This window comes from Ctenopharyngodon idella, chromosome 7 (genome assembly GCF_019924925.1).
Source record: "Ctenopharyngodon idella isolate HZGC_01 chromosome 7, HZGC01, whole genome shotgun sequence".
Taxonomy (NCBI): domain Eukaryota; kingdom Metazoa; phylum Chordata; class Actinopteri; order Cypriniformes; family Xenocyprididae; genus Ctenopharyngodon; species Ctenopharyngodon idella.
The window spans coordinates 49,551,117-49,564,266 of NC_067226.1; the positions used below are offsets into that span (position 1 = coordinate 49,551,117).

At 41.2% G+C, this 13,150-nt stretch overlaps 1 protein-coding gene across 10 annotated transcripts in view; it reads left to right on the forward strand.

Annotated features, from left to right (window-relative positions):
* Nucleotides 1-13,150, forward strand: part of nrxn2b (neurexin 2b) — a 330,369-nt gene that overhangs the window by 174,672 nt on the left and 142,547 nt on the right. For all 10 annotated transcript variants that reach the window (XM_051900279.1, XM_051900280.1, XM_051900272.1 and 7 more), the window contains 3 exons: nucleotides 7,490-7,651; nucleotides 8,423-8,861; nucleotides 10,348-10,731. In XM_051900279.1, the coding sequence (XP_051756239.1) occupies nucleotides 7,490-7,651; nucleotides 8,423-8,861; nucleotides 10,348-10,731 (985 nt within the window). The remainder of the gene's footprint in view (nucleotides 1-7,489; nucleotides 7,652-8,422; nucleotides 8,862-10,347; nucleotides 10,732-13,150) is intronic.

Here is a 13,150-nt window from a genome sequence, read left to right on the forward strand (position 1 = left end):
ATGCATTTATGCTGTATGACTTAATGCACATGCAATATTTACTTTTTTTTTTTTTTTTTTTATTCTGTTCTATTGACATTTTTTAACTGGTTTTGCTTCAGGACTCAGACCCAAAACAGTACCAGAATCATACAAAACAATATTATTTTAGTTTTATTTTCATTTTATTAACATTTTTTAGTTTTCATTTTTTATCTGCTTTTGTCATTTTATTTATTTATTTTTTTTATTGCTATTTAGGTTTAATTTATTTTTATTTTCAGTTTTTGTTTTTATTTATTTCCAGAAGGGGTTTAACAGCACACAGAAGTCACGGTTCGGTACGTACTTCGGTTTTGGGGTGACGGTTCGATACAATTTCAGTACAACAGGAAAAGCTACAAATCCCCAATGCTAGGTTTCTTTTACAGTTTGTTCCATCTAGTGGCATTTAGTCCCCCCTGAGGTATTTGGTACAGTACAGCCTCCTATAGTGTATTAAGCACTAAGCCTATGAGGCTTCCCATTTCCAGGACGCATATTTCATCACTGGACTGTAGTAGTGAGACTTCCACCACACAAATCAGCACAATGCCAAATGATTCATGATGATGATCATTCGAAACTGTAAAGGGTCTATTTTTATTCATGTACACTCACAATAAAAACAAAGCATTGTGCTTTTGTAAAATAAAGTAAACAAGCAGGATGCCGCTTTCTGCCGTCCCGGTATTCCTTTCCATGAAGTTTGTGAAGCGTGTCAAAAAAATTAATCGAAACTCAGAGTATAGGCTACTAGCAAACTCTTGCGTGCCATCTGAACTCTTGTTTTGGGTTGGTGCATAGATCGCCTCTTCTTCTTCTGCTCGTTTTCCTGTTGTAGCGGTTAGCAAACAGAGTTGCATTACCGTGTGCACCCCCTTCTGGATTGGAGTGTGGATCGCCTGCGACTGACTGTATTCGTCGTCTGACTGTTTGCTTCGAACCTTGATGTCTGTACCGTGATGTTTCGGGATAAATACATGTAGCGTTACATAACATTTGAAATTTTTGTTTAGTTTAAGTTTCTTAAAAATCTGAATTTTTTTTATTATTTTTTTTTTTAACCATTTTAGTTAACTATAACAACCCTGATACATGTCACGGTTGCAGTGTGACTTAATCCAGTTGATGAGAATGATGTGTGACGCAGTTTAATAAACACCAGGGATAACAAAACATACTACACTTTAACATTGATGACACCGAACAATGAAAAGAAAGAACTAAGGGCTTAAATAAACAGAAGGAATGATCAACAGAACATGAAATATGTGCGTAACTCAATCAGAAACCATGGCAAAGAACAATGAACAAGAACTAAGGAGGAGATGGGAGGATCCAGAGGAGATCCAGAGAATAGCAGAGACATGATGAAGGCCCACGGCGGAATCGATGAGGGAGGAGCCAAGATGGCATCAGGAGCCTGACGGAGTGAGGTGAACATGTGCAAAGCAGAGACCCAGTTGGAGCCAAGGTGCCAAAGACCCAGGGTGATATTGAAGGTCTGGAGGGCCAGGGTGGAGCCCAGGAGCGTGTTTCCTTGGCAGACGGGGGGTCGAGTTGGTGCAGCTGAGAACAATGGTGGAACCAGAGGGAAGGAGGAGCCCAGCAGAGTCAGAGGGGTGGAGGGTCAAGGCTACTGGAGACTCAGAAGTCTGAGGCGGAGCCAGAGTGATGATAGACCAAGGTGGAGCCAGAGGGACGAGGGAGCCCAGTGGAGCCTGAAGGATGACAGACCATGGTGGAGCAGAAGGAGCGTTGAACTATTGGGTCTGAGGACCAAGGTGGGGTCCAGGGCTCGGAGGTCCGAGGTGGAGCTGAGGGATCCACAGAAGGAGGAGCCTACGGGCTGAAGGGAGACAGCAGAGGGGAGGCCAAGGACCTGGATGGCTTTAGCAGAAGAAGAGAGAGAGGGAGGCTGGGTGAGACCATCCATGATGAAGGAGACTTGGAGCTGGGCAGGGCCATCCACGATGAAGGAGACTTGGAGCTGGGTAGGGCCATCCACGATGAAGGAGACTTGGAGCTGGGTAGGGCCATCCACGATGAAGGAGACATGAAGGAGTCTTGGAGTTGGGTAGGGCCATCCACGATGAAGGAGACTTGGAGCTGGGCGGGGCCATCCACAATGAAGGAGTCTTGGAGTTGGGTAGGGCCATCCACGATGAAGAAGACTTGGAGCTGGGTGGGATCATCCACGATGAAGAAGACTTGGAGCTGGGCTGAAACAGCAGAGATGAAGACGACTTGGGACTGGACGGGACCAGCAGAGACTGGAGAACTTGAAACATTTTATCATCCAGCTCGTCAATTAATTCCATTGAGACCCAGCTCACTGTATGCGCCTCAGTGACAGGAGTGTGGGTGGGGCTCCAAACCATGCCGTCGAACTCTACTAATATGCCCTTGGTGATGGACGCTGATGCCGGCTCGCTCACCTGAAAAGATTTTGTGATAGGCTCACGCTCCTGGATGAACATGGCCTCTGCCAGTCGCTCTGGCTCTATATTCGTGGCGGGCTTGCGCTCCGAGTCAGTGGTGGGCTCTGGCTTGTCATCTGTGGCAGGCATGGGTGGAGGCTGACTGGGCTCTGGGTGTATGGTGGAGTCTGGGCTGACTCAGCAAATGCTCCTTGAAGACCGTCTCCAGGCAGGCTTGCACTCATTAAGGCTGATATTAAAAAACGCACAGAGAAAGCAGTCTGGAAAATGAGTAAGGCACATCAGGTATAAAAATTCCCTCATGTGGTCCTTGAGGGCACGATTATCCTGCTCATTGCAGCTGGTACATCCATTCTGTGTCTTTTCTTGAGGTTCGGTGTTCTGTCATGGTTGCAATGTGACTTGATCCAAATGACGAGGATGATGTGTGAATACCGAACAATGAACAGAAAGAACAAAGGGCTTAAATACACAGAAGAAATTATCAATGGAACAAGAAACAGGTGTGTGTGAACTATGAACAAGAACTCAGGCAAATGTTGACAGGGAAAACAATGCAAACGAAACTAAACAGAACATGACAATGAAACTATGAACCAGACGAGACATGAACATGACTTAAATGAAACATTAGTTTGTATAGATGGTGTGTGTGTGTGTGTGTGTGTGATTGTGTTGTGAATGTAATCTTATCTGTGTATATTTGTGTCATGTGACCTGTATAGAAACACAAAGGCGATGTGTTAATCTTCCGTAGATGCTTCATGCGTCTGACAGGGAATTGACGCGTCCAACAGGGCGAATGCGGTTTCACAGCAGCTGATTGCATTAGTGTCTCTTAATGGAGCGACAGGTGATTTTTCTTCCTGTAAATCACATGAAGCTCTGCGTTCAGGTCACACGACTGGGCAAAAGCCTCGACTGTGGAAAACACTTGTCATGTAATCACTTTCCACATATTACATCATTTCCCCAGTGGTTTAGCGTTAAATGCATATTTAATGCATTTGCACACAAGCGGATTGTAATACCTGTCACTAACCTTCACATAACGCTTGTCTGGAGGCGAGTCCTGAGGGACGGTTAAAATTAGAAAACTTGCCTTTGCAGAGTAAATGGGAAAGTTGACGTGATTTACTGTACGAAATTGCCATGTCCTGTTGTGTGACGTGATGTAGCTCTTCTGAAACTGCTATTTTTATGTGAAATAAGTATTATACACTACCGTTCAAAAGTTTTTTCTTTTTTTTTTTTTTTTTTTAAGAAATTAATACTTTTATTCATCGAGGACACATTAAATTGATCAAAAGTGACAGTAAAGACATGAATAATGTGACAAAAGATTCTATTTCAAATAAATGCTGTTCACAAAAATCTGAAACTGTTTTCAACATTGATAATAATCATAAATGTTTCTTGAGCATCAAATCATCATATTAGAATGATTTCTGAAGGATCATGTGACACTGAAGACTGGAGTAATGATGCTGAAAATTCAGCTTTGATCACAGGAATAAATTACTCTTTACTATATATTCACATAGAAAACAGCTGATTTACACTGAAATAATATTATACTGTTTTTACAGTATTCATGGCTGTTTAATTGTGGTACAGTAGTTGTGGACTCTACAGTGAATGTTTGTCATTCTAGAGCACAACTGTGTTCTTTGACTGGAGGCGTTTGTGCATGATGAAACCTCGGGAAAACACAGTTGTGTGTTTGTGTGTCTGACGCTGGGATAAAATCAGACAATTATGAGCATCATCAGTGTTTGTGGCTCCATGTGTCTGTATTTCTGGCTGTAGACAGCGATGAGAGAGAGTTTGTCATGTAAAGTTGCATCGGTGTATAAGTCACATTTATTATTACATTCAAAAAGTAAAACTAAAGTAAAACTGAAACTAGCGGCGTGTGTGAAATAATGTGCTTAGAAATAAACTTGAGCTCACTTTTCTCTCACATTCGGCACCAATCTAATTGTTTAGCATGTTTGATGTTAATTGCAGTATATGAGTCACGACATGTTTCAGATGAGAAAAACCACAACTTATTTTTGTGAAAATATGATTCATTACTCATAAAGACAGAACTGGAGTCTCTGCAGGTGAAGTTCATAACATGCTGTTACATCACAGTTAAAATCACAGAGTGTTTTGAAAAGCAGCATCCGCTGGGAAACAGAATCCATTAATGCAGACGGAAAATAAGACAATAACAGGCCGCTGAGACTCACCGCTCAAGGCCAGCCGTCTGGATCAGCTGTAAATATAAACTCACGGTATTTCTTTGAACATAATAAATGATGTCAAACGTGAGCGTGTGTTATGTGTGTCTGTTCATGAGTTCAGTGCTGTGGTTCATATGAAGTTCTGGTTCTGGTGTTTGCTGTGGTCACTAACGCTCCTGTCTCTCTCGCAGCGGGTCTGTCTCACAGGTGGCTGACAGCTGGTTGACTCTCTCGCCGTAATGATTTATTTATCGTAATAACGCTGGAGTCGAGGCCAGAAACGAGCGCTGCCAACACTGTCATAATGCCAGCGGCGTGACGAGACACTGCTTACAAACACACAGGCCCGATGACCACACACACACACACACACACACACACACACACACACTCAATATACATAAACACACATTCACACACTCACACGCACACACACACACACACACACACGCACACACACTGTACACACTCTCTCTTTTACACACACACACACACACACACACACACACAGACATACGCTACTGAAGATCTCAAATTCAGAAGATGGCATCATGGATTCTAAGAGAAGCTTCTAGAAGAGAGGAATTTAATTGCTTTAAACCGGTTCTCAAAGACCCCATGAAATGAAAACTGGAGTTTAGAGTCTTTAAGTCCATGTCTGGCTCCATATTCCAGTGCAGAGCTTTTCAATCTTTTAGATTTTTGTTTTAAAATGATATATTTTAAATAACCCTAATTCATTATATGTACACAGAGATGTGGTAAAAAGAATAGTATATATATAAATTGGGTCTTTTTACATATATTATGTAATTGAATTATATAATATATACATGATTTATAATTGCCAACATTTTTGTCCAGTCTAATGCTCTCTAAATTAAATGTGATTTTCTTTTCTGGAATCATGTGATGCAAACTAAAGGCTATTGGCTGTTTCACACCAGCTTCCTGTTTCAGTTGGGAATACATGAACACAAGAAAGAAAAACAGCTCGTCATATCATGGGGTCTTTAAGTGCGAAGAGCAGAGAGAAATATCCCAAACGTACCTTCATACACTCTTAGAAATAAAGCTTTTTATTGACGTCTTCTTTAGGGTCCATATAATCTTTCCATCGCACAGAACGTTCTTCAGATTATTAAAATGTTAAGAGAAAAAGGTTCTTTAGGGTTCTTCAATTGCGTTGCTGCAAAACCGCCTTTTGGATCCTTTATTTCTAAGAGTGTACAGAACAAAAAAAGCCCTGAGAAACAAGTTTCCCATGCTGATCATATGATGAGGTCCGTTCAACGAGGTCACGGGCCAAACCTCCAGAGTACGACAGCAGACATAAAAATGTGTTGCCCTGTACGGAAGAATGAGAGAAAAGCGAACGCCGATGCGGTGATGGAAGGAGCGAGCGAGCGCTCTGGGAAACGCTTCTTCAGGGTGCAGTTGTTCAAAGCTCTAAGAGAAGATCTGCTCTCCTGCACTGGGCTTGACAGACCTTTGAGTTTTTGCCATGAAGAGAAATCCAGCCAGAAAGCTGCTAATTGCCTGTGGCTGCTGTTCAGAGCCGTATTTCATTAGAAGCTGGTTTATATTTTGTTGGGAAGAGAAATCGTTTTGGCTTGTGTGTGATAGACTTTGAATAAAAACATGATTTGACGGATAAAGTCGTCTGCGTCAACCTTTATCAGCGCAGGTTTTAATTGGACACGTTCAGTCAGAAAGGGCAAAACATAATTATTATTCAACATGTGAATGATCCCGGCAAATCGTTTTAACAGCAAACACAGTGAAGTAAACACAGGTTTGTCAATCGTTACAGAGTTTGCCATCCCCCTCCACTCTCAATCAGAGGTTTAGGAGGCAAATGTGTTAAAACTGCTCAAGAGACGTGGAGTGGGTTATCAAAGAGCTTCGGTTCCTCTGTCTTACACAGAAGCAGCTGCAGTCTGACGAGATGTAACACTTGTGCATTTACATCATTTATGACTGAGAGAGAGAGAAAACCTTCCGTAGTTGTGTTTTGGGAAGTTTCTAAGTTAAAGCACCTCAACGTTAGTTTCAAGCTATATTTGGCTGAAACGGTTACAAATGATTTAATGTTATGATAAAAGAGAATGTTAAAGTCTCGTTCACACCAAGGACGATAACAATTGTAAATATAAAGAATAGTAGAGTATACTATAACAATACCGGCACAGAATAACGATATCGGTGGAATCACTTTCAGAATGATTTTTTCCAGCTGATGAACAATAAGAACATTGACAGCCAATCAGAATCCATCCTGCTTTAACGAGCTCGAGACAGACGACAAAACTAAGAATAAATGGATATATTTTGCTGGTGTGACGCTAATATAGTTATTGGTTAGAAAAAGGCAATAGAGATAAACGCTCTGCTGACATGATATTCAGACACAAATACTGAGTCAAATGAAAACTAAAAATATAACAATCAAAACTATTTCGAAATATTAACAAAAACTAGTACTAACGTGACACTGATATGAAGTGTCCTTCACATTTTTCTTCATATAATGTAATTAGAAGCACATTTTTGTCAGTCAGGGTCAACAGAGAGATTGTGGTTTAGGATAGTTGTGTGTTCTGAGCCGCTTCAACTGCACTGTGAAGAAGCGTTTCCTCGCACCCGGAGCCGCCGCTAAAGACACTCAGAGTAGGAACCAGCGCAACCACAATGACTCCTTAATCCAGTCTCTTTCTCTCCTTTCTCCTCTCTTTCTGTTTCTCCTCGGGAAAACCTCTCCCTGTCTCTCTCTTTCTCTCGCGCGCCCACCGTCAGGTCACAATATCGGTGGATGGTATTCTGACCACCACCGGTTACACACAGGAGGATTACACCATGCTGGGATCCGATGACTTCTTCTATATCGGCGGAAGCCCGAACACGGCGGATCTGCCCGGATCTCCGGTTAGCAACAACTTCATGGGCTGCCTGAAAGACGTGAGTCCACCTGCTCTCGCCATCCGTAAACTCTCATTACAGCTGAAAACATTTGGTGTAGAAGCAATCTTAACTCGGGTATTGCTAGTGAATACAAATAATATAAAGTAAGTAATGCATTGAATTAAACATGCAATTTTGAAGTAGGAAAACTGAAATAGTACTTTGTTGTAAAACATACTCCAATAATCTCCAATAATCAACTTTTTACAGTGTGTGTCATTTTTGTTTGTTTGAGCAGCGTGAGCTCAACCAATGTCGTGAGTTTGGGGGCGGAGCTATCAATTTGACAATTCGGGTCAAGTCACCTATAGGGTACAAGAAAATGTTATTTCAGTTTTTCTACTTCAGAATTTCAAAAATGTACAAAATTATCATCAAAATGATTATTTGGGAAGTTGTTATTCCTGTGTGAGCAAAGTCAGAAAGTTGTAGTCCATTGAGAAAACATTAACTAGCATTTTCGGGAAAAAGAAAATCCTGTCTGGGTCAAAACAAAGACTATAGATATACAAAGACGGTGGACTCATATTACTTATGAATAGGAGAAAGTGCAACACACAATATGACAGAATAAGACCTGCCTTCTAAATAAAAGGTAAAGTAGATAGGACTAGTAGAGGTAAAGTAGATAGTTTTGGATGCCCGAAATAACTGCCCAGAGGCCTTGCAAATATGCCCGCCGAGCGAACATACTTTCCTTGAAAAGGACTTTGATCAAAATGGCTGGAACACAACATGAGGTTAATGAACTTCCCTGTCGACCTGTAGGTTGTCTATAAGAACAATGACTTCAAGCTTGAGCTGTCCCGTCTGGCCATCGAGAGAGACCCAAAGATCAGTCTGCATGGCGACCTGGTGTTCCGCTGCGAGGACGTGGCGGCCCTCGACCCCGTGACCTTCGAGACGGCCGAGTCCTACATCGCCCTGCCGCGCTGGGACACCAAGAAGACCAGCTCCATATCCTTCGATTTCCGCACCACCGAGCCCAGCGGACTCCTGCTGTTCAGCCACGGGAAACCGCAGAGCTCGAAGGAGCAGCGGCCGGGACGCGAGATGAAGACCGATTATTTTGCCATGGAGCTGCTGGACGGGTTTCTGTACCTGCTGATGGACATGGGCTCGGGGAGCATCAAACTCAAGACCAGCAACAAGAAGGTCAACGATGGCGAATGGTGCCATGTGGACTTCCAGAGGGAAGGACGGAGAGGTGAGGAAAATAGGCTCGCACTGCAGTTTGATGTATATGTGCGGTACTTGTATATCCAGCTGTATATAAAGAGCTGTGCAATACATTTTGCAATGAAATAAAAAAGCAGGCAGTTGAGATTCGCCACATACACTGTAAAATCGAATTAGTTAGACTTACTTAAAAAAGTATGCAAACCGATTGCCTTAAAAAAAACTAAGTAAAGTGAAATAGGAATACTATATTGTACTGAGAAATGCTTAGTTAATATAGTTCACTTACACAAGAGTTCTAGTAACTAAAAAAGAACTGTAGAGAGTATTTGATAATTTACTTTAGATTCACTCTTGACTTAGTATAGCTATCGTTGTTACCATTGTTGTGTTTTGCATGCTGAATGTTGAAGTCTGTGTGTGACTCAAGCATGGTCAATTGCAAGATATTCTCACAAATATAGAGGGATTATATCAACCCGATTAAAAGTTTTACATGGCATTTATAACAAGTGTTAGCAACACAATTTTGAAAGATCATTATTTGAAAAATAGTTAATGATTTAGTTAGAAGTTGTGTCATTTTAAAAGCTACCTATTTATTACTTCCCTTCCTTTGAAACCAAATATCTGTGATTTCTTGCTGCATCAATTGGAAGAGAATTATAATAATATAAATGAAGTTCCAAGTGCCCAACCAAATGGAACACTGATCACCATAGTGGTGAATTCAAACAAAAACATTTTAGCAAAATCAATATATTAAGCTTGTGATGTTTTTCACTTTTATTGAAAATTCAACATTCAAGATGACTTTGAAGATGAAATTCAAGATGAGATGAGTTAATTCAACTAGTGAAAAAAGTTATTTTTGCTTGACAAAATGACACTCAAACAAATCAAGTAATCTTAACTTGGGTTTTCTGAGTAACCAAGGCATAGTATGTAAATAGTGCAGATTACTAGATTTTTTCAGTTAGGTTAAGACATTAGCCCCTGGTTTCACAGACAAGGCTTAAGCTAGTCCTAGACTAAAATACAACTGTTGGATTTTACAGTGAAATGTACACATAGTAAATATATGTTAAATTTAAAAAATAAAAATAACAATCAAAATAAAACACAAAGGTTTTTTAAATATTTGATGTTTTCCTCCATGTCACTAGCCAACATCAGAGAACGGTAAATATTTAATGCCAAAGGTGTTTGGCGTACAGTAAGGTTTGGGAATCCCTGATCTAGAGGATTGTCTCCTGCAGTTTTCGTTCCTAAAGCGTGTCCAACGAGATGCAGTGATGCCAAAGGCTGCATCCATTTGCTGTAATTGGCTAATGGAGTGTAAGACTAGAGGAGGTGGGTGTGAGTCCTGTGGGGAAGAAAGTCCAGCAGTTCTGTAATTGCAGTTTAATAGACAATTAAGAGTAAGTCATAAATCTCTATGATCTAGCGAGAGAGCAGAAGTACAGGCTCACACCAACACACATCGCTCATGCATGTCTTCTTCTTCTCGTCAGGCTCCATCTCGGTCAACAGCCGCTCGATTCCCTTCAGCTCCAACGAGGGCAGCGAGATCCTGGACCTGGACAGCGACATGTATCTTGGCGGTTTACCGGAGACGCGGCAGGGCCTGATCCTCCCGCCCGAGGTCTGGACCGCGCTGCTCAACTACGGCTACGTGGGCTGCGTGCGCGACCTCTTCATCGATGGGAAGAGCCGAGACGTGCGGCGTCTTGCCGAGATCCAGAGCGCGCCGGGCGTCAGCAGCTTCTGCACGCGGGAGCTTCAGAAGAGGTGCAGCAGCGCCCCCTGTGCCAACGGAGGACAGTGCAAGGAGGGCTGGAACCGCTACATCTGTGACTGCACCGGCACCGGATATCTGGGCAGCAACTGTGAGATTGGTAAGAGAGCCTGGGCTGGTTACCTGTACAATCTTACAGGCCCTGCCACAAACAAACAAATATTATAAATAAATAAATAAATAAGTGTTCAAACATTACCTTTACAATATTATTAAAAGACAAGTAAGAGCATATAAGTATATATATCCGAGTGAAATGCTTCTCAAACAAGAACAAATGTAGGGCGGGGCTTGATTTTGTCCGTGTGGAATTGATTGGATGGTTGTGGTTTGCTATTGGTGGATCTCATGTGAGTGACAGGTTGCCCCGCCCTCATCATCAGAGAAGAGAAGAGATGCTGCAAGAGGGAGGAGAAGATATTCTGATTCAAGATTACCAGGAACATGAATTTAACACAATAATGATTTAGAATAAACACTGCAATATTCCATAAAAATGAGAAAGGGTGATATGTATGTCTCATTCTACCTTGCATTGAGGTCTGACCCGTGTGAAGCTCTAACATCTTTCAGCGGTTATATTTAGCATCCGTGATGCTTTTATCAGAGTTTTTCAGCGTTTGCGCTTCATTCCCCGCGGCCTCGCTCCACCAGCGCTCTTCGGACGCTCCGTGTGTCGTTTCCTGATTCATGTTGGCGGGGAAAGAGCCGGTGTCACGAACTGGGAAAAGCACCGGAGCAGCGATGCTCACCAGAACCATCTGTGCCGCCTTTAACGACACCAGCTGGTGCGAAAGCTGCTCGTCTCGCGGGCGATGGAAGCGCTTACAGACACACGCCTCTGATATCAGCCTGAATCGCAGCTCTGAAGCTATTCGAACCCAGACATCATTGAGCTCAGCGGATTTACACTGACAATATTCCATTTCTGTAGCTTCATTCATAGTGTTTGTTGTTGGAACAGGTGGGTATTTAGTGGTGTTTTGGATTCAGCTGCAGAAACACTTTAAGAGAAGCCAGTTTGTTTTATTAAACATATTTATTTTCATCTGTTTAACAGCCAGATGTTGTGCTGTGAAGTGAAAGCTGTTTGTGTCATGTTGCTGGATCTTTGTGAGGGTGATTATGAGCAGATTTACAGCAGCGCTTTACTGCCACCAAGAGTCAGCTGACAGTATTACACTGCAAATCCCAGCAGAAGACATGATGGCGTTAATGTGTTTGTAGCATCTGCCTTGTCATCATTAGGTTTGCAGTATCTCCTCCTACAGCTGTAAAACTACATCCACCAAACTTGTGTCAGACCTTCAGACTGTTCTGACTCGGGTTGTTATATCTTTTCAAACTGATCCGACTTATGGTTTTCCTAAAAATGAAGATTACAAATCATAAAAGCTCCATACACTTTCATTGAGGGTGTCAAAACTTTAATACAATAACTCTAATAGAGTGTTTAATCTTCATCCACTGTGTATCTATCACTAACAAAGCCTGGCAACTAGCTTAGGACGTGCTAGCAATGTACTAAAACATGCTAGCAACATGTAAAATCATGCTAGTAACATGTTAATTCATGCTAACATGTTAAAACAGGTTAACAAAATGTTAAATCAAGCAGTGTAATAAAACATGTCAGCAACATGCTAAATCATGCTTACAACATGTTAATTAATGCTATCAACATGCTAAATCATGCTTACAACATGTTAATTAATGCTATCAACATGCTAAATCATGCTTACAACATGTTAATTAATGCTATCAATATGCTAAATCATGCTAGCGAAATGCTAACTCATGTTAAAACATGCTAGCAACATGTTAAATTATGCTAGCAACATGCTAATTCATTCTAACAACATGTTAAAACATGTTAGGAACATACTAATTCATGTTAACAACATGATAAAACATGCATGTTAATTCATACTAAAACATGTTAGCAACATGTTAAATCATTCTAGCAACATGTTAATTAATGCTAACAAAATGATAATTCATGCTAGCGGAAATGCTAATTCATGCTAGCAGTGTGTTAAAACATGCTAGCTACATGTTAAATCATTATCAACATGCAAATTAATGTTAAAACATGCTCGCAATATGCTAATTCTTCTTAGCAAGTGTCTGTCTATCTATCTGTTTTTCTGATAGACTTTATTGCCTTCAAAACACATTTAGGGCCAGATTTACTAAACGGGGCAAATTAGCGTGAGAGCGCTATTCCACAAATGCACTGATGGGAGTATTGGAATTGAAATATTATACTGAGATTTATTGGAATATTTTTGAAATTGTCACCAAAATATGATGAATACACATTGAGCCTGACCGCCCTGACCCCCCCGTGATTTATGCCCCTGGTGTCTTTAGTAAATCCCGACAGCAGTTTTTTAACACCAAAAGAGGGTTTTAGTAAATCTGGCCTTTAAATTTTAAACTTCAAACATAAAACTTCAAGCTTTTTAACTTTTTCAAACTTTCTGGTTTGGCTTTCTCAAGCCAACTTCAAAGTTTGT